The 26,587-nt window shown below is 60.2% G+C and overlaps 1 protein-coding gene and 1 long non-coding RNA gene across 10 annotated transcripts; one reads left to right on the forward strand and one right to left on the reverse strand.

Annotated features, from left to right (window-relative positions):
* Positions 1–244: 244 nt before the first annotated feature.
* On the reverse strand, positions 245–18,453 carry STK11 (serine/threonine kinase 11). 5 transcript variants are annotated; one of them, XM_072948118.1, is made up of 11 exons: positions 17,057–18,453; positions 9,171–9,254; positions 8,220–8,309; positions 7,511–7,643; positions 7,298–7,434; positions 6,545–6,672; positions 5,966–6,028; positions 4,339–4,396; positions 3,925–4,118; positions 1,465–1,679; positions 245–781 (listed from the first exon to the last, which is right to left on the reverse strand). In XM_072948118.1, the coding sequence occupies exons 1-10, from the start codon at positions 17,344–17,346 to the stop codon at positions 1,480–1,482; spliced, it is 1,377 nt and encodes a 458-aa protein (XP_072804219.1). In that variant the 5' UTR covers positions 17,347–18,453; the 3' UTR covers positions 245–781; positions 1,465–1,479. The 5 variants fall into 5 exon arrangements, with proteins under 5 accessions (XP_072804219.1, XP_006206496.1, XP_072804220.1 ...); XM_006206434.4 differs by lacking the exon at positions 5,966–6,028; XM_072948119.1 differs by lacking the exons at positions 245–781; positions 1,465–1,679 and adding an exon at positions 3,363–3,637.
* Positions 18,454–18,618: 165 nt separating this feature from the next.
* LOC107033738 (uncharacterized) lies at positions 18,619–24,392 on the forward strand. Of its 5 annotated transcripts, none has more exons than XR_012063267.1 (7): positions 18,739–18,826; positions 19,950–20,165; positions 20,329–20,489; positions 20,635–20,781; positions 21,217–21,328; positions 22,944–23,054; positions 23,726–24,392. It is a non-coding gene; the product is annotated as an uncharacterized lncRNA (long non-coding RNA). The 5 variants fall into 5 exon arrangements; XR_012063266.1 differs by having other exon boundaries at positions 21,217–21,253; XR_012063264.1 differs by lacking the exons at positions 18,739–18,826; positions 21,217–21,328 and adding an exon at positions 18,619–18,697.
* The last annotated feature ends 2,195 nt before the right edge of the window (positions 24,393–26,587 follow it).

The following is a 26,587-nucleotide window of genomic DNA, read 5'->3' on the forward strand; positions in this document are numbered from 1 at the left end:
AGCAAAGGCTGGCCTGTTGTGATTTGGGGAGGCCGAGTCACCACTGAGAGCAGAGATCCAGACGGCAAAAGGCAGACACGCCTGGGAGACCCAGATCCCCACGAGACACCACCAGCAAGATCAGCAGACGCCAGCCAGCCCCACACACTGGGGTCCCAGAACAGCCCCCGGCTCAGACTCAGATTCCCCACCTTATAGCACGTCCTGCCTCCCACAATTCCCAAACACCCCTCACAACCACAGCTCAAATCCACCTGTTTTATTTTTTCTTTTTTTTTTAAAAAAGAAAGAAACCAACCAAACAACAAAAACAAGGCAGCCGCCTAGCTCCCTTGGGCGCTGGGCATGCACCTGGGTGGAGAGGCCTGCTCGTGATGCCCGTCCCGCTGCGGCTCTGGTTGGTTTGAACGCGTCACCAGGTGTGGGAGGCGCTAACGAGTGGCAGAGTAAAAAGGAGTTGGGGCAGGCGAGAACCAGTAGTCTCAACATAAAGTGCATGGCGAAGGCTGGCTCGGGCCACATCGGGCCCTCTCCCTCCTCCCCTGGCTGGGGGAAGGGGCTCAGCACAGGATTGCAGTCAGCAGGAGGTCATGTCCACTGGCCATCACGGGAAGGCCAGACCCCAGTCCCTGCTGTCCCCCAGCCACATCCCTCCAGGCCCCCCCAGCTTCCGGAGGGGCAGTCAGCATGAAGGGCCCGGTGGTGGCCTTCCTGGGTGGTGGGCAGCAGGCCAGCACTTGGCGGGAAGACTGAGGACCTGGCAGGGGCTCCCGGAGATGAGCTGAGACCAGGACAGAAGGTGGGTCACTTCTGAGCCAACACACACGCTCTGCTGCCCCTGGGCCCCCTATGTAGGCTGGGGAGACTGAGGCTGGGTCACACGGTGCTGTCAGACGCCTCAGGAGCCCAGGGAGGGCTGTGCTGCCTTGAGGGCCCTCCCTGCCTGGCAGGAGCAAGCACTGCCCTGACACCACTCCCTCCAAAGCAGTTTCTACTCCCCCTGGCTGATCCTGATGCTGGCAGATAAGCTCTTTGGGGGCCCTTTCAGGGGCAGCTCCCAGAAGAGGGGATGTGGCTGGGCAAGGTCTATGACCTGAAGCTCCCACTGCCTCTGGGGCAGTCAGGGGTGGGAGGAGGAAGCAGAGAGGGGACCAGGCAGCAACCAAGACTACAGCCTCAACCAGACCACAGCCCCTCCCGGCCCTCCCAGCCTCCCACCCTCCCTCACCAAACACCAGGAGCAGCCTGGGCTGGAGGAGGGATGAGCCCCTTGGGTTGAGGGGCCCTCCCCCAAGTGAGCGGCCAGTGTCCTGCTGAAAGTGCCCTCCCTCCACCTCCAACCCAGACCCCAGTGGCAGTAAGCACAGAGTGACGGCTGCGAAGGGCAGGGCTGGCTGTGGTCAGGCACTGGCAGTGCCCACAACCTTCCCCCCACCCACTCTGCTGGTCCCCACCGTGTCCCACCTGTGGGCAGCATCCTCACTGCTGCTTGCAGGCCGAGAGCCGGCGGATCTTGCTGCTGGCCGAGCAGGCCTTGCGGGCGGGGTTGGAGGTGGCACTAGCCCGGCGCTCCACCCTGGATTTGGTGCTCAGCTGGGCTGATTCTGTGCCATTCACACACAAGGCCTTGGGCAAGCCCCTGCTCTGTCCGCTCTGACTGGTCTCGTCCGGGACCTGTCCTAGGAGGGAGAGAGCAAGTGTGTGCTGGTTGCGGGTCCAAGACCAACACACCTCTAGGGCCCCCACCTGCCCAGGCCCAGGTCATTACCTGCAGCCAGTGGGGCCCGGGTTCCTCTACCACCTGGCCTACCTGACCTGCCCAGGGTCTGCCTGGAGCCCTAATCCAGGGAGAGGGGAGCTGGTCAGCCGGGGTGGGGGCCCAGCCCACGCTCACCTGCTTGTTCAGATGTGAGATGGGGCGTCTGCACTCAGGTGGGCCTGGGCTGCCCTGCTCGCCCTCTGCTGTGGGAACACAGTGAAGGACCAGGGGCCCGGGGCTCAAGCCTGGGTTCTCACCTGTGTGACAGTCAGACCTCGCCAGCCTCTGAGGAGACCCTATGTCTCTCCCACAAAGGCCCACCTCGGCTCTCCACGCTGGGCACCAACAGAGGGATTGGCATAGGGCCCATGCACTCCACCCATCCTCTCTGCAGGCCGCCAGCCCTCACAGGCATCCCGCAGGGCCATTGGCCTGGGCTGCACACCCCACATTTCGCCCCGCATTTTGAGCTCCCGCCGAGCCGTGGGGGATGGAGGGCGCTGTGCGCTCAGCCACCCTCCTCCTGCGGACATCGGCAGGAAACCGCCCTCCACTGCCTCGAGCCCCTCTCCTCCCCATGAGAGCCCCATCTCCAACAGCGTCCACTGCCTACTCCCTACTCGGTAGCCGCCAAACTTGCCAGGAGCCCACCCACCTATACACGAGAGGCATCTCAAGTCAGAATTCTGGGCACCAGGGGTGTCAGGCACCTGCTCCAGCAGGGAGGGGCCGTGCACAGATCACCCAAAGCCCAGCCCCCAGTGCAGTGACTCTAGGTAGAGGACGGCTGGTGGGCATGTGATCCCCCCACTGGCCCAGACCAACCAACACCAGCAGCAGGCCCACACCCAGCTCTGAGGTGGGCGGCAGGACCAGGGACAGCCCAGGAGGTCAAGGCAAGCAGCGGGAAGTCTGAGTAGGACCAGGGCGGGAGTGAGAGGGGTCTGAGCAGTGGACAGCCAGCTGCTGACCGGCGAGTAGGTCAGAGAGAGGCAGCGGCCTGACCTCGGGGCCAGATGTCCCATGTCTGGCATGGGGGACACCCCTGGGCCAGGGACCCGATTGGGCCCAGAGAAGCACTCTTGGACGAGCTTCCCCCACCACCGGGAAAAGCAGCACCCGGCCTCCGGCATAGGCCTGGAGGGACAGTCAGTGCCTGGCAAGGCTCTGGGGGCCTGGCAGGCCACACCCAGGCACCCGCGGTGGGCCCACGTGTCTCTGAGAGGCATGACACCTGGTTCCTGTTCTGTGGAGTGGACTGAGGCTCCAGGAGGCCTCAGACCCAGGACTCAACTGTGGCCAGGGTCCCAGGGCCAGGGGCACCACACACACCACATCCCAGAGCTCCAGACCCTAGGACCCCAACAGGGATATGGCTGAGCCCAAGCCAGAGAGGCACAAGCTCCAGGCTGACCCCGCCGCTGGCTGCCACAGGCACCAGAGACACGAGCCTGACACCAGGAGAGCAGGACACCAGACCCGCCCAGGGCCCGCTCCCTGGAAGCCCTGGGCCCTGCAGCGGCCCTGCTCACAGGCACTTGCTACAGTAGAAGCCTAGGACCTGGCTGGTGAGCCGCAAGAGGCAAGCACGAGCCGCACACACTCAGCGGGGCAGACCTTTATGCCAGGAGCCTGTGGAGCCAGCCCCAGGCCAGCACAGAACCGGGATGCTGTGGGGTGGGCAGCGGCCCAGCCTCCCTCAGACCCAGACAAGGTCAGCGAGGGCCCGCAGGGGTGCGGCAGTGCCATGCTAAGTCCCCGGCCCCGCCAGGAGCTCCGCAGTGGCCCTGGCCTCCGCCTCCTCTCCAGAAAGTTCTGAGCACTGGCTCTTCCGTGGGCCTCTCTCTCTAAGCCCTGCCTCAGATGCCGCCTCGCCACCTGGGGAAGAAGGCGGCGCATCAGGAGGGTGGCCCTGCGCCAGGAGGGCCACTGGACCCTCAGGGCCATGGGAGGGGCCTCCCCCAACTCTCATTGTGCGCTGGACACAGGGCACACGCCCAAGCTGTGGAAGGGCACCCAGGCGGCGGTCTCTGCCCCTTGGCTTCGATGCGCCCTCAGCAGCCCCTTCAGGGAAAGGGCCAAGGTCAGGGAAACGTCAGTTCGGCGCTGGCGTGGCTGGAGGGACTCAAGGCCAGGCCTCGAAGTCGCAGCACCGCCCAACTCACCGGGCACCGTGAAGTCCTGAGTGTAGATGATGTCGTCCTCAATGTCGAGGAGCTCCTCGTCCACGTCGTCGGCACAGCCGTGCAGGTCCTCCAGGTATGGCACCACCGTCATGCCACGCCACCGGTCCTTGCAGTCTGCGCTCGGCGGGATGGGCACCAGCTCCTCAGCCGGCGGGTGCTTCTTCCGGAACCAGCTGCAGAGGCCGGCGCGTCAGGATGGCCTGGGACTCACCTAGCTGCCCATGCAGGCCCACCCCCAACTCCCAGCGCAGAAAACCACACGGGAGGGGGCAGGCAGGCTGGAGAAACCGAGCAGGCAAAGACATGCCCCTCCCTGGCCCTAGTGGGAGTTCCCACAGGCAGACCCCAAGTAGCAGCGGCGCCAGCAACAAGCTGGCCCTGCAGGGCGCTCACCTGTGCTGCCTGATCTGCTGTATGGAAAACCTCTTGGCCGGCTCGTATTCCAGCATCCCTGCCAGGGAGATCAGCAGTGGGTGTGGGGGTCAGCCCCAGGCAGAGGCCCAGCCCTGCCCCGGCTCAGCCTGGGAGAGTGGGGACATGCAAGGGTGCCTGGACAGGGGAGGGGACGCTGTGTGTGGGCAGTGACGGAGCGCAGCACTGAGGCGGCCCACCTCCCTGGCCTGGCCTCCGCCAGATGGGCAGCTGGCATGGGCACAAAGACGCCGAGCCTCACTGAGCGGGGCAGATGCAGCCGGGGCCCCCATCTCGACGCACCAGACTCCCCAGCAGAACCTGCAAAGACTGAGACTGCTTCTCACCCCAACCCCAGAGCAGGCTGGGATGTGGGACCCTGAACCTGCCGCTGGCCCACATGCCCCAGGCAGACAAAGCACTGGGACCCACCCAGCTCTAGCCAGGACCCCAAAGCCCTGGAGACGGCAGGGGGGAACTGGAGGCCCCGAGGGTGACACACCGTGGATATTTGTGCATGGGCCTTTTGCTCAGCACCTGGGGGCAGGTCCCCCACCAGGACCCTCAGGAGGGGCAGGACCGACCCGCGGGTTGCACTGGGCTGGCCCCAGGCGGTGACCCCATTAAGGGCGGCAACACCACCCTCAGGGAGCAGGACCCCAGAGCCCACAGCTCCCGCTCAAGGCCGGGCTCCTCGTGGCCTTGGCCCCTCTTCTGCGAGAGAACACAGCATGACGCAGAGGAGGGATGGAGGGGGCCAGGCCTTGAATGGCACCCCGCTAGGGGTGGCTCTGTTCTCAGGAAACATGCAGCAGCTTCGGGAGCTGGGGCTCAGAGGGCCGAGAGTCTCAGTGTGGGAGAGGAGCAGGGTCGCGAGTTGTGGCCTCACTGTAGGGGTGGGGGGTGCAGGGCCCCGCCAACTCTGACTCGTGGGACTCAGGGCCAGGGCAGTGTCCCAGAGACTCGAAGGGAGGCAGCCCTGGGGCCCCGGCAAAGGAAGTGAGGAGGGGACAGGACACAGACCTCCTGCGGCCTCACCGCCTGACTTGGTGCTGTTTCCAGCACTGGCAGGAGTAAGGGAGGCAACAGACCGTCATCACTCAAGCAAGGAAAGCTTCACTTAGAGACGACGCCCCCCACCAGCACCTGCTGAGGGAAGGCGAGCCCAACCCATGGCTCACCATCTACAACGGCTCTCAGCAGAGCTGAGACCGCAGGGCATGGGAAGCCCTCGAAGGAGGAGGCTGGGGCCACAGCCTGGGCACACCTGAGGACGGGCAGCCCCAGAGTGTTCCAGGAGGTCTCGAGGTGGGGAGGAGGCTGGGCTGCACACAGCTCAGAGGAGTCGGTGCCGCGATGCTTCCCGCCTGCTGGCCCTTCCCACGCTCCAAGAATACCCGCCCGGGCGGCGTGCCCAGCACCCGGGCAGTTGCCAGTGAGGCCCGGACAGGGCAGGAGGGGCTGGGCTGCATGAGCCGGAGAGCACTTGAACGTGGCTGTCCACCTTCAGCTTCAATGCACCCTAATCAACAAACCTAAGAGCCAGTGGGACTCAGGACTGTGAACCTACTCCCTCGAGCAGTACGCCACACGGAGTCTGGGTACTGACCAAGCATCCGGCAAAGCTGAGCGTGAGGCCAGTTAACAGCGTGGTGACCGTGGACAGAAGGACCTGGGGCGACAGGGTGCTGACACCAGTCACAGGCCAGGGCAATACCCCAGGTGTGCAGTGTCACCATAACCTGTACCACCTAACAGCTGCCAGACCCCAGGGGGCCCGTGTGCCTCCCACCCAGCACACCTGGCCGTGGCCTCCGGGCTGCACACACAGCGCCACCTGCTGTGCAGCCTGGGAAACGCAGCAGGAGGAGGTCCTGCAGGAGACCCCCGCTGACTGGGGTCACGGCTATTTCCTCGCAGGTGCAGAGGGATCAGAACAAGGTGGAACAAAGACCCAAAGCAGGCGATAGAGTCCAAGGGAGCCAGTGAGCCCCTCCCAGAGTCCCCACCCCACTCCACTCCACTCCATGCCCGACTTGGCCCTGCACTCACATCCATAGCATGGGGTGTGGTGTCTACACAGAGGAGGCCCCGCTCTCAGGAGGTGGGTGGTCCGGAGAAAACCCCCAGGACCCCCCCCAGCCCCACTGGCACCCCCATAGCCTGCCCCCCATTTCGAGCGCCTCACCTTTCAGCAGGTCCGAGAGTGGGGGGCCGCAGTCGCCGGGAATCGTGTAGTCCCCTTTCCCGATGTTCTCAAACAGCTTGTAGATGTTGTCCCCCTCGAACGGGTACAGGCCTGTCGTGATGTTGTAGCTGTGCCCCGGCAGGACAGAGCCAGTCAGGAGGACTCCTCTTGCAGCCCTGGCCGGGAGCCAGCCTCCCCTACAGGGACCCATGCTCGGTGGCGGGAATGTTCTGGACTGGATGGCAGTGGCTCACAACTCGGAAGATATGGAAAACCGCTGGCTCGTACACTAGAACAGTGTGGCTCGCACGTGCGCCAGTCATGTTTCGGGAGCGCAAGCACCCGCTCCTGTGCTGGCCTGCACCGGGCTGCAGCCCAGCTCACCTCCGGCATGAAGGAGGTTCCCGAGAACAAAGGCCCACTCAGTGCTGGCTACCTGGACATGCCCCGACGGAGGGACAGCCGGACCACATGGAGGTCTGGGTGGGGGTGCACAGTGGTGCACCAAGGATCGCTCCTGACGTATTTGAGAATTCTCAGCACAGAAACACTCTCCCCAACAACAACTGTGGCCAGGGTGTGAACGAGCGAGGATGGAGACCCACAGGAGCCGAGTGCGGGGGGCCGGGCCCTGAGTGCACCCCCTGAGAGCTGGTGGGGAGCAGCGGCATCTGAGGGACCCACCAGGAGGGGCAGGCGATGAAAGCCTGGAGCTCCAACAGGGTGCTCGGGGCCGGGGCCAGGGGCACTTACAGCGTGACCCCAGCCGACCAGATGTCCACCTTGAAGCCCGAGAAGGTGTCCAAGCCATTGGCAATCTCAGGCGGCTGGAACGCGGGGGAGCCCTGGCTTGTCCGGCACGTGTCATCCTCGGCAAACGGGTGCAGGGCCTGCGGCAGGGCCAGATGGGCCTCAGGGAGGGACTCCGGGGCCGCGCCCCAGCCCCAGGTCGCGGGGGGCACCTACCTCAGCCACGCCCAGGTCGGAGATCTTGAGCGTGCCGCCGGTGGTGAGCAGCAGGTTGCCGGGCTTAATGTCCTTGTGCACGATGCCCTGGCTATGCAGGTACTCCAGGCCGTCCACCAGCTGGCAGAAGTACCTGCAGGGAGGCCTCCGTGACCGCCCGCCACCGGGCCGGCCCCTCCCCTCAGGACCCCTCAGCAACCGCATGGAGTGACTCTGCGGGACCAAAGATGGGAGGCCACAGCCCAGGAACCACCGAGGCCGGGCAAACAGACAGACGACAGAGAGGCGGCCTATCAGGGAAGCAGAGGCAGGCTCCCCGGCCCCCAGCTGCCCTGGACTCTCCGCTGGGGCTAGGGACCCAGGTCAGCGTACCAACCCCCTTCCCTTCACGCTGCACGCTGCCTGGTCTTGCAGCAACTAGGGGTTGGGGGGCAACTCCCCAGAGGACCTGCCAGCTGGGGACAGAGCAGACCACCATCAGGAGCTACCTAAGGACCAGAAGACCCCAGAAGAGCCTTAGGCAGTGGGCACACCGGAGCAGGAAGGTGCCCAGGAGCCAGCTGTCGGGCTGCGGTCCCACAAACCAGGTCTCCAAAGCCTTGAGTTTTAAACAAATCTGAACTTTCATTTCACTGACAATCAAAATAAGCTGTCTGAACAAGGGACTACCCCTTAAAGCCCTGGGCCCGGGAGCGAGCCGTGCACTCACCCGTGGGCCTGGCTCACGGGGAAGCGCTTCTCAGGCACACTGTCCAGCATCTCTTGCATGCCACACACACAGTACTCCATCACCATATACGTGTGTCGCTAAGGAAAACACAGCTTGGCCAAGACCTGCCCCAGACAGGTCCCATCCCCAGGGAACTGACAGGCGCCAGGGGAGACAGACACCGCACTAATGAGGGTGAGCCGAGCACCCTGAGGGACCACCGGGGTCCCTGCCCCTCCAAGGACCCTGCAGGGCCCATCCGTGGAGTCTGTGGCTGCATCCCCTGGGCTCAGGCCCCGGCATACCAGCCCTGCAAGAAGCCCCCTCTGGTGGTTCAGCACCCCAAGAAGGAGCTCAAGCCCCACCCCAGCTCCTAAGGGAGCAAGGGGCACATGGGGACATTAGTAAGAAGGCCCGGGAAGTGGCGTGGAGGCCAAGTGTGGCCAGGCCAGGCCAGACTGGGAGTGGCCGCCTGTCCCAGGCCAGTGGGAGAGAAGGAGGCGGGCACAGGGAGCCCTGGGTCAGGCCACAGCCCCGGTGGTATCTCCACCCTAGGGGGGCAGCCTTGAGATGCAGATGGAGAGGAGCCATGTGCTGGGAACCCCTCACTCTGTGCAGCGAGCCAGTGACAGGCACATTTGTGGAAAAACATTGGCCCCCTGGCCGGAGCCATGGCCCAGTACACTCGGGGCGTGACACTTATATAGTGACACACTTCCCATGTCACCCACTGTGCCTTCCAGGGCAGCCACTGGGCAAGGTGAGGCCCCAGGGCCAGAGGGAGGGAAAGCTCCCAACAGGAGGCCCCTAAACACAGGCGGGGCACGGGGCCTGTGCGCACCCAGATGAAGCCAGGACTCCAGTCTGCAGCCGGGGGACGGCCCCGGCCCCACACCACCCTAGCCTGTCCTGAGCCCAGCTCCGAGCCCCGGCCCCAAGCAGGAAGGATATATCTTCTGCTTCTCTTCGTTGTACAACACGTCCACCAGCTGGATGACGTTCTTATGCCGCAGCCTCCGCAGGAGCTGGATCTCCCTGAAGAGAGAGGACAGAGGCATCAGCCAGCCCACCGGCCCCCTCTGCTGGGCGAGGGGAGGGCGCCCACTCGAGGCAGCAGTGGGCAGGGCTCCAAGCAGGCCAGGCTCCCACAGACACCCAGGCACAGCCACCCAGCAGGGCGCCTTCCAGCTTTTGAACTGAAGACCAACAGTCCTGCTTTCTGAAGACATGGTGACGGCGGATCAGGGACAGCGGGATGGCAGGGCATCGGCACCCCCGTGCGTGGGAGCTGGCGTGACCACAGCCCAGGGACGGCTCAGCTTGCCCTTGGCATCCCCTCAGGGTCTCCCTCTGGGACTGAAGCCCCAGCCCCACGCCACTGCTAGGGTGTCTCCATGAGGACAGGACCTCCTTCCTCTCCCCGCACCCTGCCAGAGCGGACCAGGGCAGGGCCCAGCACTGCCCGCTCTGCAGATGGCCTCCTGACGCTGCCTCTCTCCCCACGGGGCCTGAGCAGGATGGGCCCTGACAGCCCAGATGTGGGGAATGCTCAGCAGTGCCTCAGAAGGTTGAATGGTCCACCAACTGACCCAGCAATTCCACTCAAGGTGCTCACCCAGGAGAACTGCTTACAGAGCCCTGCACGCGCGTGCTCACGGCAGCACGACCCACCAAAGCCCCAAAGTGGAAACAACGCAACTGTCCCTCCACATGCAGGAATTATCACTCGGCCACACAAAGGAGAGCAGCCCTGACACCTGCTCCCATGTGGATGGACCCTGAGAGCACAATGCTTAGTGAGAGAAGCAGACACAGAAGGACACACAGTGTGTGTTGTGACTCCATGGATGTGAAACATCCAGAACAGGCCAGGCGGCAGACACAGGGAGGGGGCTCCTGGCTGTCAGGGGCTGGGAGGGGGTGTGGTGGATGAGGAGGTGACTGCTAATGGGGACAAGGTTTCTTCTTGGGGTGACAGAGTGTTCTGGAACTAGAGGTAATGGTGGCACACCTCTATGAAGATTCTAAACGGCACCAAATTGCATGACATCCGAATAGTATCTCAATGAAGACTTCAAAAGTCCTCACCAGGAAGCATGAGACATCAGAACAGCCAGGAAGGTAAGGGGCCCCCAATCCTGTCAGAAACTTGGGTCCCTCCCTCCCACTGTCCAGGTTCCACAAAAAGGTCACCTACTCCAGGAAGCCCATCCTGACAGCGGCCAGGCGTGGATCCCATGCCATAACACCTTGCATCCTCATAAGTGTCAGTCCTCCAGGGGCTGCAAAGCCAGGAGCCTCCGAGGCTGCTGCCATGCGGATTCCCCACCTCGGCACTCAGACAGCCTCTGAGGGGAGGGCGCCTGGAAACTCTGTGTGTGTGTGTGTGTGTGTGTGTATGTGTGTGTGTGTGTCCGTCCCCCACCTGCGGGCTGCCCTGCCCCACTCTGCCAGAGGGTCTGCGGGCACGGGAGCAGCAGGAACCGAGCCGTCGTTGCCCTGTCCTTCCATGGTTACCCCTTACCACCTGACCTTGGAGGGCCTGGGGCGCTACACACGTTAAACACACAAGATGAAGTGGAGGGAGAGGCAGCAACTTACAGCCACGGGGGGCGCCCCGGTTTGCACCAGCTGACCACTGGGGGTTTAGCCTGGTATCTAGTGTGAGCAGGACCCACACTCAATTCTCCCGTGAATAATTAACACATGGTAACCCCACCTCAGCCCTGTGACACGGGACTATTTGACCACCAATGTCCTCAGACCTTGCCAGGTGTCCCTGGGGCAAGATCGCAGGATGCATCCCGGGGATCGGGACGGTCCTGGCTGGGGAGCACCCGTCCAGCTGCTCCTCTTGCCTGTGAGCCCCCTCCCGACCTCTGGCAGGTCCTCCCAGAACAGTCCAGGCGCTGGCCTCCAGATCCCACCTGCTCCGCGACGGACCTCACCAGGCCCATCTGTGGGGCTCGGGCAACCAGACGCCCAGGGCCTCCCCACCACTGCCTGGGAGCAGCCCTGTGCGGCAGTCCTCCTTCCTCCTCCCTGCATCCCACCACCTGGATCACCCCAGAGCTCTGACTCCTGGCCCCACTGGCTGCCAGCTCCCCTGGCCAGAGCTCAGCCCTGACTCAGGGGCCCTCTACCCACCGGCGAGTCCCACCGCACTTTTATCCAACAGACGTGTGGCAGCAGGAGACAGCAATGGGACGCACTATCAGACCCCAGCTGCCCCTGACAGGCCATACTCAGCCAGCGGTGCATACGCCAGTTGCCACGAGGTCCCTGCCACCTGCTGCCTGCTGTGCGTGCAGAGCCGGCTCCTCTCAGAGACCACTCCTCAGCACCTGCCACCCACCCAGCCAGCCAACTTACCTGTGGAGCCACCTGGCCAGCATGGGGCCAGCGGCCAGGACTGGGAGGCGGCTGTGTGGGCGCCTGGGGGCGGAGGGGGGCAGGTGTACAGCCCCAAGAGGGGAAGCACATCACAGGGATGAAGGATTGCCCACACGCAGACCCCATGTCTCCCCAACTCTAGTTTCCGAAACTGCACGTGGGGTGACGAACAGTTAGCACAGACCCTAGCTCAGGACAGCTCAGATCACCCGTCCGAGCCAGCCTCTAAGCCCTGGAATCTTCCTCCAGTCCCTCTCCTCTGCATCCAGACAGACCACGACAGCTTCTCTCATCGCAGCCAAGACGCAAGTGTTGAGACAAGGAGCGCTCAGACCTTGAGCCGACATGTGGCCACCTTGGGGATGGGGCAGCAGCCTGACACGTGAGTGTGGAAATAAGGCCCTGAACTCCGATGCAGGCTGCCAACAACACTGTGGGGCAGCTCCTGGACCAGGGGCCCGCTGCACACTGACAGGCCCTGGGAGCTCACCCAGTCCTTCCCGACTGCTCTGCTCTCTGTGTTCTGACTTACTCCAGGCCTGGAACTACCTTCTGGGCTGGCTGGGCCAAGCCTCTTCCTGCCGAACTGTCTCTAGGGCAAAACCACCACTTGAATTCTGCGGGAGAGGTCAGAGCCAAGTCCCAGGGAGACGCAGCCGCCTTTCCACCCTGACGCCGGCAAGGTGAGCTCCAAAAGAGAGGGCCCCGCTCTGCAGCCAAACCAGGCTGACCTGCTGTGGGTGCGTCTGGCTGCCCATCTGTTTGCTCAACTAACTGATCAGAGCTTCCTGGGTAAACATGCTAAGTCCCATGACTGGTACTCGGAAAGTGGCTTCGATGTCAAACTTGACACAGGGCTGTGGGAACCACACGTGCGCGAGCAGACGGCTCGGAGATGCACATTGGGAGCCGGTTACGGAGCCCCAGAAACGTTCACTGCAGTGCCCTGGGGGGACGGGGGCTGCCATCACCTCCTCCGCAAAGTTTTCTGTCTCTTACAAGTCACACCACTGGCCGGAAAAAAAAAAGAAAACCAGTATTTAAAGAAAGAGGAAAAGCCAGGCGCTCGGCCAGGATGCAGGAAGTGAACAAGAGGAAGCAGCGCCTTCCGTCCGGTGTGCACAGCTGCTCAGGGCGGTACGTCACCCTCCCACCCACCCGGCGCTGCCAGGGACATGCCTGAGGGTGCTCCCCCAGCAGAACCAACTGTTTGGCTGACACCTTGATTAACCAGAAGACAAATGGAAGAGTGAGGGTCCCCAGACCGTCGGAGCTTAGAGGATGGAGAGAAGCTGCCTCCAGCGTCAGCCCAAAACACAGCACACGGGGCCAGCCACCTGTCCCAGGGCCAGCCCGGGTCACGGCTGGGGCCACAGAGAGTGGGCGCCCCTGGCAGAGGGACACACAGGGCAAGACCCCCTCACCCCTCTGCCAGTGCTTCTAATCATGTGGCAAGGGGCCCTTGGCGGGCCCGGAGAGAGAATTAAACAAGGGGAGATTTGCTCAAAGTGCAGCTCAGTACAAGCACTCGTTCACGCAAGTTCCCGGCAGCACAGCTCCTAACAGGCGTCAGGTAGGAACACCCCCAATGTCCACTGACAGGGGATGGATACACACACGTCCCTCCACACACAGGGACATCACTCAGCCGTGAATAGGAGAGCAGCCCTGGCCCTCGCTGCCACGTGGACGGACCCTGAGAGCACGGTGCTCAGGGAGAGAAGCAGACACAGAAGGACACGCAGCGTGTGAGTCCATGGATGTGAGGCGTCCAGAACAGGCCAGTCCACAGACACAGAGAGGGGGCTCCTGGCTGTCAGGGGCTGGAGGAGAGTCTGGGGGTGGTGACTGCTGATGGGGACGGGGTTTCTTTTTGGGGTGATGGAATCTTCTGGAGCTAAATAGAGGTGATGGTTGCACACTCTATGAAAGTACTAAATGATACTGAATTACCCACTACTAGTGCGAATCTTACATCGTGTAAATTCTGTTTCCGTAAAACTTATGAGAACAAATCGCCATTCAATGCATGGTGGACCCAGGCAGCTTCGGTTGTGGTTCTTGACACTCTCGGGTGAGGAGCCAGCATTCCCCAGTGTGCACAGCTGCTCAGGGTGGCACGTCACCTGCTCGCCCATCCGGCACTGCCAGGGACCTGGCCTGCTGTGTGTTCCAACGCCCCCAACCCCAAGCTCCTGCTGCATTTCCACATCCCTCCCCTCTGGCGGGCAGCTGACCGGCCCAACAGCAGAATCCTTTCCAATACTGAGGTAGGCAGGGGAACGAGGGCCAGCCCAGTCCAGAGCTCTGCTGCTTGATGTGCTAAAATCCCAACCGCTTCCCAACTGCTCACTGCCCACCAGTCACTGCAGAGTGGTCCAGCCTCGCCACGGGAGGCCTAGCTCGGCCACAGGGGCAGGGACGCAAAGGGAAGGGACTGGCCCGGGTGCACCAGGGTCACGGATGGGGAAAGCAGGCCGCGAGGCCTGAGCTGCCCCACTGGGCCCACCGCTCCCCAGACGCACACACACCCTGGGGCTCTGCACACACCTATCCCAAAGCCACAGGACCATCACCAAGACCCCACCTGCCCTCAACAGAAAGGCAGCCAGAAAGGCAGCTGTAGGCTGGGGGTGAGGGTCCAAGCAGCACAGCCTTGGGGCAAACAGACCCCTCAGCAGCTGACGATGACCCCTCCAAAGAGCTGAAGCCCCTCTGCCACCTGTCCTCCCGGGCAGTGGTGTCACAAGGGGTGCGGCCCGACACCTGCTCCGACACCTGCTCCCGCCATCTAGGGAAGCACAAGCAAATCCGACTTCTCCTTTACGACTACACTCGGGGTGGGTTTGTCCTGCACGAAAGTGGCCAGAGAGGAAGAGAGGACACACCTAAGAGGGGCTCAAAAGGAACGCAGCACACGGTCGGTACTAAGGCAGTGAGCAGCCCCTTTTTTCACTTCTGGGCGCTTTTTGGAACTTCCCTGTCACAGTAAGGAAGAGTTAGCTTCTGCCAGCAGGTCAGGGACGAGCACAGACCCACAACCACTGTCTTGGGGGAGCCGCGGGGGGGCCTCCTTCTGCGCCAACTCCATTCTTCAAGGAGAAGCTTCCCGTCCCAGCTAGAGCTGGAGGACTCGTGAGGCTTCTCTGCAAAGTTCCAGATGCTTCACAAGAGACGAGTCTGGAGTTCAGTTTATTAAGTCTCTCCAGGACAAAGGAGCCTTTTTTCCCATAGCCGCCCGGCGGCAAGGCTGGCCCTGAAGCCTGGGTCTCAGGCCTGGGAGTGGACACCCGGCCCTGGCAGGAGAGCCCACCATGGGGCAGACCCACCGCCCTCCAAGGTCTCCTATCCAGACCTCTGTGCTGGGACTCAGGACCAGGGAACAGGCCCCCTCAGGGAAGGGCACGGCCCTCATAGCACTCAGCGAAGAAGGTGTAGTGGGTTCTAGTCCAGAGCTGCCTGCCTGCCTGCAGGTTCTCATGACAGACACCAAAGCCGGGCAGGCAGCACAGCACCAAGCCAGCCCTCTGCTCCGAGGGGGCCTCCGAGAGGCGGAGTCCCGCACACCCACCCAGGGCTGAGAGAGTGGACTGGCACCGGCACGGCCGTTGTGACACCTGACACTACTTGTCAGGCCAGCTGGGGACCGCCAGCCACACTGCGTCCCTGGCCTGCTTCCCCTCTGGTTCTTCCGACGGACACTGTGTCCCCACGGTGCCAGGGCCACAGCTGACCCTCCAGGAAAGCAGGACTGGGGGCCAGCACTGCATGACCCTCCACTCAGGTCTCAGAGCTCAAGCAAACCCTTTGGGCGATAAGCGTCCTCTAACTTGACCTTCGTGCACATGTGCGCGTACAGGGCACTCTATCACATATACAGGATGCCTGGGGGGGCACTCGCCCACCTGACACCTCTCCATCCCGCTTCTACTCCCTGAAGGCCTTGGAGGGCCAGTAGGGTGGCTTGGGTGACTCTAGTCCGACAGATCAACGGGTGCTCTGGGAACCCCTACTTCCCTCTGGCTGCTACTCCCAAGAGGCTGGGGCCCAGGCTGCCACACAGTGCCAAGGTGGACCTGTGCTGGCTCCAGGCGGGAGGGCTGGGCCAGGCGGTAAGATACTATCACCCCGTTCTCTGGACAGACCTGGGGACAAGGCCTAAGCACAGCCAGGAGGACAGGCCCCTCCTTGGGGGCAGCATCCAGGACACAGGAGCGCACCACCCCCCAAACCAGAGCCGTGGCAAACCGGCAGCCGCCGAGGTCACATCACCCCCACATGCTTCTGGCTTAAAGAGAAAATGGGACTTAGAAGCCATCTGACTCAGAGGCAGTCTCCCCAGGAGGCTGGTGGCCCAGACCCACCCCCACCTGACAGGTGAGAGACACGGAGAACTGGCCGCTGGCCTGGCCCCGCCCTTGCCCTTCACCAGGTGCTCATGGGCCGGGCACCAACAGGAGCCAGTCAGGCAGCAGCACTCTGCTCCTACAGCCCAGCACCCCACGCATCCTGAGTAAGGAAACTCAGCTCAGCCACACGCTGTCAAAACACGAGCAAGCAGGCAGGGCCAGGAAAGCAGGAGGTGAAAGTGGACCTGGGAGCAGAACTTCCACAATCGTCCAAGGTCACCAGCCAGTCCTGCTGCCTAGCTCATCAGATAAACCCCTTCTGGAAGCTGGTGGTGGGGAGAGAAGTGCGGGCCCGGGCAGGGCGGGTCCCCCTGGGCAGCAGCGATAAGGAGGAGGCCCCCTACCCCGAGAGCAGCAGAAGGAAGGAGGCAGGCCCCCACCATCCTCAGGAGGCTCCAGCAGGCAGACCCCAACACCCCTGCGATGCCTACGGGCAGACGGGTACCGGAAGAAACCCGTGTAAACAGTTTGCCAGGACACAAGCCGGTACATTTCTCGAGGAGTCACCGGACCTGCGAGTCACGGACGTGTCTGGTGTCACATCCCTGGCGAGTGAGAAAGGGCGAAGTTCCCCCCTGCTGACTGATAAGCCGCTGCAAACAATTATTTTTGGCAGCCACAGAGTTCCCCTTCAACAGGATAAACAAATCGCATTTCTCGGGTCCTAGTAACAGCCGGACACTGCTCAGAAACCCGCTGGCGGCAGGCAGGACCGTTTCTGAACCCAGTGCTCAGAGCCAAGTAAAGGCTGGCGGGTTTTGCGGGGCTTCTATACAGACAGCTGGTAGGGTGAGGCGGGCTCTGCTGGGCGTCCAAGAGCCCAAAGGTACAGGACACTGGCCACAACAAGCCAGCCTAACTTCACCAAAGTACCGAAGTGGGTGGCCCTGGACTCCCGGGCAAGTCAGCTCAGGTTGTTAAGGAAAGGGAGGACCCCAGGGAAGCCTGGAGAAGAGGAGGGAGGAGGGAGGAAGGGAAGGAAGGAAGGGGCCGACCCGCTGGCCGCACCCCAACCCAGGAAGAAGCCACACTTACTTTTTCACATTGGCCTCCCCGTTGGGGATCCTCCGCAACTTTTTCTTCTTGAGGATTTTGACAGCCCTCCTGCACAGCGTCTCCGAGTCCAGCACCTCCTTCACCTTGCCGTACGACCCCTCCCCCAGCAGGTCCCCCATCAGGTACTTGCCGATGAGTTTGGCCCGCTTGCGGCGGGGCTGGTAGATGACCTCGGTAGAGTCGATGCGGTGAATAAACGTGTCCATCCCCACCGACATCAGCTCGCCCTCTGTAAACATGCCCAGCTGCTGCGGGTCCGCCACATCCATCCTGGACCCCAGGCTTCCGACTCCTGCCGGCGGTCCCTTATGCCCTTTGTGTATTCCCCCGGTGAGCAGTTCTTCTTTTTGTGCCCCCTCCAAAAAAATTCCCTCCCCCCCCAAAAAAAAAGTCAACAAAGTCACAAAAAAAGAAAGAAAGCCCTTCTTGGAAAAGAAACGATTGTACTGAAGGTGAGTTCAAGAGGCGCGCCTGGTCCAGAGCCCGGGCACCCGAGCGTGCGCAGCGTCCCAAGTTTGGCGGCCACCGGGCCTCGCAGCTTCGGGGAGGGACGGCGCGTCCACGGGGGCCCTCGGGAGGCCGGTGGGTCTGGGAAGTGCTAGGTCATCCTCCAGGGACTTCAGACCCTCGAACCAACACGGACGCGGCCGGACCGAGTCTTCTCCACGCCGTCCATTACCAGCGGGCCGTGGCGCGCGCCCAGGGCCCCGCGCAGGCCGGCCCCGGGGCCCCCAGAGCTGGGCAAGCGAGCTTCGCTGGGGGCTTGGCGCACCGCTCGGGGGCGTCTCCCGCGAGCCCCGCCGTCCCGGGTGCCCAAGACGCCGGCAGGTGCGTGTCCAGAGCGTGCGGGGCACCTCCGTCCGGCGGGGCCGGATCCCGCCAGCGCCAGGCGCGCGTCGGGGGCCGGGGCTGCCCGGGACCCGCCGGCCGCAAGGAGCAAACCCCGTCGGAGCCGGCCGCCGCCCGGGCGCCCGCACACCGGCCTGGGCTCCCGAGCGGCCGCGCGGGCCCGGCGGGCGCCCCGCTCCAAACGGCAGCCCGCGCTCGCTCTCCACCCGAACGCCGTCGGCCGCGGGCCTCGAGGCGCGCGGAGCTCCGGGCGGCCGAGGAGGCGCAGGCCACAGGCCCCGGGCCGGTGTCTCCGAGGCCGCCGGGGCCCGGGCGGCGCGTCCCCCGCCGCGGCCGCCGCGCGCGTGGAGCAGGCGGGGCGGCGCGGGGGCCCAGCCCATGCAAGGCGGCCGCGCTGCCGGCCGGCACCCGCTGCCGCTGCCGCCGCGCCCCGCCTCACTCGCGGGCGCCCCCGGCCGCCTCCCCCTTCCGCGCCCGACACGCCGCCGCCATCTTGTTTACCTCCTCCCCCGCCCTGCGCCGCCGCTCCGCCGCACGCCCTCCGCGGGTCCGCCCCTCGCGGATCCGACGTGCACGCCCGTTGGCCGAGCCGGCCCGCCCCGCCCCCGCAGCCCGCCCCGCTGCCACCGCCCATTGGGCCGTTTGGACCCGAGTGGGCGCCCGAGCGGGGATTGGTTCGCGCCCGATCCCGCCCCGGGGGTGGGCTCGGATCGCTCATTGGACCGCGGCGACGCCCATCACGGAGAGGGGGTGGAACGCGGGCGCCCCGAGGTGAGGCCGCGGCGTTGACCTGGGAGGGGTTGGGTGTTAGGGTCGGAGATCTCGAGCGCGAACGGCTTCCTCGGAACCGGTGGCGGCCGAGCGCAGCCCTGGTGGAGTGGGACGCGGCTCGGGGACCTGGTGGGCGCCTGCCAGGGCCCCTCCCCCGATACCCTCCTTGGGGCGAGGTCAAGGGTCAAAAAGTAGCCGAAAGCGGCCGATTCGAGGCAAAAAGTTTTTTATTAAGCCTCCCTCGGGCCAGGTGGAGAGAGAGATGCGCCGGGCGGTCTGTGCCCCAAGGGAACTCCGGGAGTAAAACCCAGAACCCAGCTGGGGTGGTGCCAGCAAAGTGCTCTGAATGAAAAGCAGAGTTGGCAAAATATGGTTTGGTGAAGTTGAAAATACCTCCAGGCCTGTGTGTTTTACCTTTCTGCTTATTAGCACTAGATTATTATTTTTCCAGAACAGACTGCTTGTCTTGTGTGGAGGCGTTGGGAGCCGGCACCAGATTTGGGCTCCAGGCTGGGGTTCTGAGCCTGACACGTGTGAACTACTGAAAACTACATGCAAAATTGAGTGTCCCGTGTACATGTTTTTGGGGATAGCCATGAGTTTCATCAGATTATCAAATGAACCACAGACGAGGGGTTGGTGTGCTTTGTGGGGTAGGGACCACTAGTCACACCAGCATACCAGCACGTTCTAATGAGAACATGTGGATTAGCCCCAGATTCCTAAATCACAAGGATCAGAGCAGAAACTGATGAAATAGAATAGAAAAAGAATGAGGGGTGGGCAGGTATTGCTCAGTGGTAGAGCACATGCTTATCATGAAGGAGGTCCTGGGTTCAATCCCCAGTACCTCCAGTAAAAGCAACAAGAAGATCTTTTTAAAAAGAAGAATGGAAAAATCAATGAAACCAAAAGATTTTTCCTAGAAAAAATAAAAGTTGATAAAACTCAAACCAGATAAGAAAAAAAGATGACCAATAGTAGGAGTTAAAGAAGGGATATCACTACAGACATAAGGATGTTAAAAATTAGCTGTAGGAACAAGTCTATGCCCTTGAGTGAAGTAGGCCAACAGCTGAAAAGACACTAAAATGAAAGCTCCCCCCAGAAGAAATAGATGATCTGCATAAGTCATATCTAATAAGAGATTAAGTCTAGTGAAAACCTTCCAGCAACGACCCAGGTGGTTTCGTCGGTGAATTTCCACCAGGCGTTTCATGGAGAGATAACATCAGTTTTAAATCTCTTCCAGAAAACAGAGGAGCAAGGAACACTCCCGACTCCAATTCCTTCTGATATTTTCCATGTTTTTGGCTGCTGGCTTATGTCCAGGCTTTTTGGAGTCTGGGGGCACTTGATAACCCTGGCATCCGTAGGCTCCACTCTCCTTCACAAAGCCTCCACCGTTTCTCCTGATGGAAGGGACTCAGGAAATGTTTGGTGACCACTGCAGAAAGAGTCCGTGAAGGTGAAATTTCGGCTGAGATGCCACTTTCTCCAAGAAGTCCTCCTGGTCATTCCCTTGCATGTAGCCCCTTTTCAGTTTCATTTTCTTCTTAATACTTGTCACCATCAGAAATTGACTCATTTATGTATTTCTTTACCCATTTTTTTCCATTCTCTGAAACTAGACTTGGGAGCTCTCTGGGGTCGAGGAGGAGTCTGTTGTGGCCACTGCAGGAGCAGCCCCTGGCCACATGTGTCTGTTGAGCTCCTGTAATATGACTTCCTGAATTGCGATGTGCTGACTACAAATGCACGCTGGATTTTGAAGGCTTAATATGAAAAAAAAGTATGTATATATGTGTATCTTACTAATAACTGTGATGCAAAAACTTTCAATAATTTACATTGACTACATGTTGAAATTAAGTAATTTTGGATATGTTAGGTTAAAAGAAATACGTTATTAAAATTAACCACTTTATACCCACTAGGATGGCTGTGATAAAAAAAAAAGAATAACAAATATTGGCAGGCTTGTGGAGAAACTGGAACATCCATGCAGATGGTGCAGTCACTTTGAGAAAAAAGTTGAAAGGTTACCATTGAGCTACCACATGGCCCAGTAATTCCGCTCCTAGGTATGTGCCCAAGAGAACTGGAAACATACGTCTGCACAAAAACTTCTACATAGATGTTCCCAGCAGCCTGAGTCACTTGATGATTAAAAAGTGGAAACAACCCAAATGTCCATCAACAGATGTGGAGATAAACAGAATATGGGGTATCCACATGCTGGAATGTTACTCAGCCATGAAAAAGAATAAGGCATTGACACACATGGATGAACTTGAGAACACGATGCTCAATGAGAGAAGCAGACACAGAAGGACACACAGTGTGTGATTCCATGGATGTGAAACGTCCACAACAGGACAATCCACAGACACAGAGAGGGGGCTCCTGGTTGTCAGGTGCTGGGGAGGTGGGAGCAATAAGAGGTGATTGCTAATGGGAACGGGGTTTCTTTTCAGGTGATGAAATGTTCCAAAATCCTCCCTCTACCCTCCTTACAGGTGACTGAAGCTTGCAGAGGGGATGCCACCTGTCCAGGTGCCTGGTACACCTGAGTGCCCAGACTGGGAGCCCCCAGAAGCCTGGGAAGGATGCTAGCACTGTCTCCTCGGGGTGATGCAGACCTTGGGGCAGCCCAGCTGGCCTGCTTATGTTAGGTTCATAGCGAGCATCAAACCCAAAACGGGCCAGCACAGAACCGGATTTGGGGGCCCTTCCCAGCATGATGGGGCCTGAGACCCGAGGGCTGCTTTAAGCCTCTCCAGAGACCCTCTCCCTGGCCCCAGCCCTATGCGCAGCAGCAGAGAGCCTCAGTTGGGCGGGTCTTGGCCTCTCTTGTCCTCCTTCTGAGGGAGGGTAGTAACCATACCGTATGTCATCAAATATAAGAGGCCATTGGAACTAAGAGGTCCTGCTACCTTATGAATCACCACAAAGAGAAAAGACTTAGCAGCCTGGGGTGACACTCTGGACGGAGAGGCAAGATGACCTCTGAGGCTGTAAACCGTGATAAGTGGGAGTGCTACCAGGCATGGGCAACGGTCCTGCATATTTACAGTGGCCCCCGGGGAAAATGCTTTCCCATGTTGTCCTCATTATCCTGCAGCTTCTGTGATGGGGGCCCCAGGTTACCACGGAGGGGCCCCAGTTTATAGGTGGTGAACCCAGGTTATACATGGAGGCTCTAGGTTGTAGGTAGGGGGCCGAGGTTATAGCAAGGGGCCCCAGGTTACAGGCCCGAGATTACTTAGGAGAGCCCCAGATTACAGCTAAGAGGCACCAGGTTACAGGTGGGAGTCCTCAGGTTATAGGTAGGGTCCCAGATTATAGTGGGGGACCCAAGGGTACAGGTGGGGCCCCGGGTTTGAGGTCAGAGCCCCCAGTTATAAACAGGAAGACCAGGTAACAGCAGGGGCCCAGCCTTCGGGTAGGGGCCCAGGTCATCCATGGAGTCCTCTAGGGCCCAGGCTTTGCCTCTGTCCTGTCTCCTCCTGTATACCCTATCCCTCACACCTGGCATTTCTCCTACCCACCCACGACCCTCACTCTTATGGACACTCATACCCAGCTGGCCCCCAGATCTACTCACTCCCTCGCAGCCCCCTTGCTTCCCTCAGCTCTGAGGCCAAGACCTACACCCTCTCCCTGAGCAACAAGGAGGCCAGAGTTTCTCCTGGCCCCTCTCCTGGCCGTCTGCACCGTCCTGGATCAACTTCCACTTGGTGGGTCTCTTCCTGGCCCCTAAGACCACCCCTTTCCAGGGGCCCAGCTCAGCCTCCCACCTGTTGAGTGAGGCCCCCAGAAGCCAGAGGGGTCCTTGCAGACCCGAGTTCACCCCTGCCGGGAATCCAGTCATGGGTAGCTTAGGGGCTGGGTCCGTGTGGGCCAGTGTGGCCACCAGGGGGCGGGCGGGGATCGTGCCTAAGGCTCAAGCATGAGCTTATGTGTGTGTGAGTGCGCGCGCGCACGCACCAACGTCCACTCAAAGCCCAAGAGTACCCTCTGTGGCGACAGCGGCAGATGTCCCTAGAGGTGTCCTAGTGTCCCCTGGGGGGCAGGACCACCCCTGGTTGAGAATCTTTGCTTTATAGATAAACATGCATGTATTTATGGATAAAAGGATGTGGTGTACAGGATTTTGCTTTAGAACATTCCTGGGTGTAACGTGCAGGCCGAAGTATTTGGGAGAAAATGTCCTGATGTAGCCACTCTTGTTTTTATTTGTAAGGAACGGGTGGCAGGTCGAATGATGGCTCCCCAAAGAGATGTTCGCATCCATGTCCCCAGAACCTGTGAATGTGGCCTCAATTGGAAATAGAGTCTTGCAGCTGTAAGCAAGGTAAGGAGCTTGAGGCGAGAGCACCCTGGGTGACAGGTGGGCCCTGCATCCAATGACAACTGTCCTTGTAAAAGACACACAGGAAATTTGACAGCCAGGGAAAGGCCACGTGAAAGCAGAGGCAGAGACAAGAGTGGTGTGGCCACAAGCCAAGGGATGCCTGGGGTCCCCAGAAACTGGAAGAGGCAGGGGGACCCTTCCCTGGAGTCTCCATCCCTGACAATACCTTCATCTGACTTCCGGCCTCCAGAATGGGAGGGAAGACACTTCTGTGGTTTTAAGCCACCCAATTTGTGGCCATTGGTTACACCCGCCCCAAGAGACCCACATATAAGGCTCTTAGAATTATTTATTACAGAAAAACTCACCTTTTGTAGTATACAGGTCTATGAATTGGGGTGAGAAGACGTACCGTGTCATCACCACCGTAATCAAGAGATGAAATAGCTCAGTGGCACAGGGTGGGCGTAGCCCGCATGAGGTCCTGGGTTTAACCCTCAGTGCCTCCATTAAAGTAAATAAATAGCCTAATTACTTCCCCTAAAAAGGAAGTAAAATATTTCCACCACCCCAGGAGGCCCCTGGTGCCCCTCTGTGGTCCCCTCCGCCCTCCCCCAGCCTTTCCCAAGCATGGATGGAGGTTTGACCCTGCAGCTTGGCCCCCCCACCAGGGAACACGCAGTGAAATCACGCAGCAGGAGCCTGGCTTCTTTCCCACTGTGATTCATCTGCGCTTCCTCGGTGTTCTGCGAGCACTGTCTCCTTGTTGGGTCTGAGTGATGTCCCTTCCCGGACATTCCGTAGTGTTTCCACCCATTCACCAGCTGAAGAGCATCTGGTTGTCTCCAGTTTGGGATGACTAGGAATCATGCTGCCGTGGACACGTGTGTGCAGGCTCTTGTGTGGACAGAAGACTTAATTCCTTTTGGGTTAATACCCAGCAGTCGAGCAGCTCCATCACCCGGCAACCCTATGTTGAGTATTTTGAGGAACCGCCAAGCTGTCTTCAGTGGCCACATCCCCACCAGCAACATCTGAGGATTCCCGGTGCTCTGTGCGCTCACCAGCACTTGGATTTGTCCATTGTTTTTGGTTCTAGTTTTGCCATTCAGATAGGTGGCACATTATATTTAGATGCAGCAAAACACACGCGTGCTCACATGCACGCACGTGCGCTAAAATGCACCCCCCTGGAGGAAAAGGCGGATGTTCAGATACGCGCTAAACAAAGAGTAAAATGTTAATCATGGGAACTTGGTATTGGGTCTTTAACCACCAAATCCTTCCAGCTCTTCAATGCATTTGAATATATTCATAATAAAAGGTTGGAAAAAATAATCCAAGGGTGGACTAGAGATAAAACAAGACGAGCGTGGGGCTGGTACTGGTTGAGGCTTGGGGAAGAGGTGGCAGGGCTTGGAGAGGCTGTTCCACTTTCTTCTGTTCCATGTGTTGGAGATACTCTGTGATAGAGTCAGAAAACAGTCATGCGGCTCCCCCAGCAGTCACAGTCGCTGCACGAGCCCGGAGGCCTGCCGTCAGGCAGCCACCAGGAGACATGGGGATACACGTCTACACGGAGACCCACACACACGTCCACAGCAGCCAAAAGGTGGACACAAACCTAGTGTCCATCCACGGACACATGTGTCCCTCCACACGTGGGAGCATCACTCAGCCGTGAACAGGAGAGCAGCCCTGACACCCGCTCCCACGGGGCCGGACCCTGAGAACACGGTGCTCAGGGAGAGAAGCAGACACAGAAGGACACACAGTGTGTGACTCCACTCACAGGAGGTCCCTACAGTTAGAATGGTGAATTTTGTTATGTGTTATGTCCTTTAATGTTACGTTACCCTGGAATTTTTCTAACAATGAGGAAGTCCAGGAAACAGGCTGGGGTCTTGGTGGGATCAAACGGTCAGTCCCCCCACAGGCAGTGTGGCCACGTCTTCTGAAATGACGAAGGGCTGGATCGCTGCCAGGGGTTGCTCCGTGACTACTTGCCCATGTCGGGGACCACGTGGCTGCCCCTGGCACGGGAAGCCAGGCGGAAACACCCTGGGAGTGCCCTAGAGAAGGGAGTAAGCCAACCGCAGCACATCCCAACCACGGAATACCGTGCAGTCCCGCGAAAGAACAGGCGCCCCATATGAGCTTGTGTGCCGTGAACTCGGGCAGACGTGAGGTGCAAAGGCAGGAGGTTCACATGCTGCAGCCTGGGTGGCAAGCAGGATGGGAGTGGGGGGTCGGTCGGCAGAGACTCCTCTGGAAGGATGCCCTGGGGAACTGTGGGAGGGAGATGTTACTCTGGGCACATAGACATAACATAAAATTGACTGTCTTAACCGTTTGTAAGTGCACAGCTCAGTGGCATTAAGCACATTCACACTGGTGTGCAACCATCCCCACTACCATCTCCAGAATTTTCTCATCTTCCCAAACTGAAAGTCTGTCTCCATGAAACACTGACTCCCCAGCCCCAGCCCCACCATCTACTCTCAGTGTCTATGGATGTGACTCCTCCAGGGACCTCCTGTGAGTGGAATCAGACAGTGTGTGTCCTTCTGGGTCTGGTTCTCTCCCTGAGCATCATGTCCCCAACATGGTCCACCCACGTTGGAGCAGGTGCCAGAATCTCCTTCTTCTTCAGGCTGAGTAGCATTCCACCATGTGGATGGACCACATTTGTTTATCCACCGTCTGTCGATGGACATGTGGGTCATTTCCACCGTTGGCTACTGTGAATATGATACTGTGAATGTCCACGCGTGGGGAGGCAGGTACTTGATCGGGTCTCGGCTTCCAGGTCTTGTGTGCACACCTGGGAGTCGAGCTGCTGGGACAGGTGGGGATTCTGTATAACTTTTGTAGGAGCTTCCAGGCCCTTCCGTGGCAGCCACCCTCTGGCTGTACTTTTGACTTTTTAGTTTTAAAGAAGGGAAGGAACTAAATTTAAGTCATCACAGAGAAACAAATCAGCAAGTTTTAGACCGTGGGAAACTTAACAGGAAAAACGACCAGGTTTCATGAAAAATGAAAAAAAAAAAAAAGCAAAGAACAAAAATCCCCACCAAACCACAGGAAAAAAAATTAGAGAGAGACTTGAAGCTGGAAATGAAGACACAAGTGACATCGGTTACACTTTCTCAATTCATCCGTCCATCACTGGGCCCGTGGGCCACCAGGCTGGACTGGGTGATGAGGGTCAGCGTCAGCTGGGACACCGTGGGCACCAGAAACCCTCGAGTGAGTGAGTGCGTGCGGCGACGAAGGGGAGAAAGCTTCCCAGTGCCGTGTGTGTCTGCTCCGGACCCCTCAGGACCCTGGGTTCCCACCTCCAGCGCCGGGGTCCTGGGCCTACCTTAGGCCTCAGGGGCCCACCTGTGAGATGGGCCACTCACTCCAACTCAGGGTCCCTGGGGGGCTGGGGAAACCCTCTCAGGAGGGGAAGGGCAGACAGCCAGCCCAGCGGAAGCAGGGGCCCCGGCCCCGGAGGCCGCCGCCCCCTGCCTGGTGCTCTCTGCTGCTCC

Source organism: Vicugna pacos, chromosome 22, assembly GCF_048564905.1.
Source record: "Vicugna pacos chromosome 22, VicPac4, whole genome shotgun sequence".
Lineage (NCBI taxonomy): Eukaryota > Metazoa > Chordata > Mammalia > Artiodactyla > Camelidae > Vicugna > Vicugna pacos.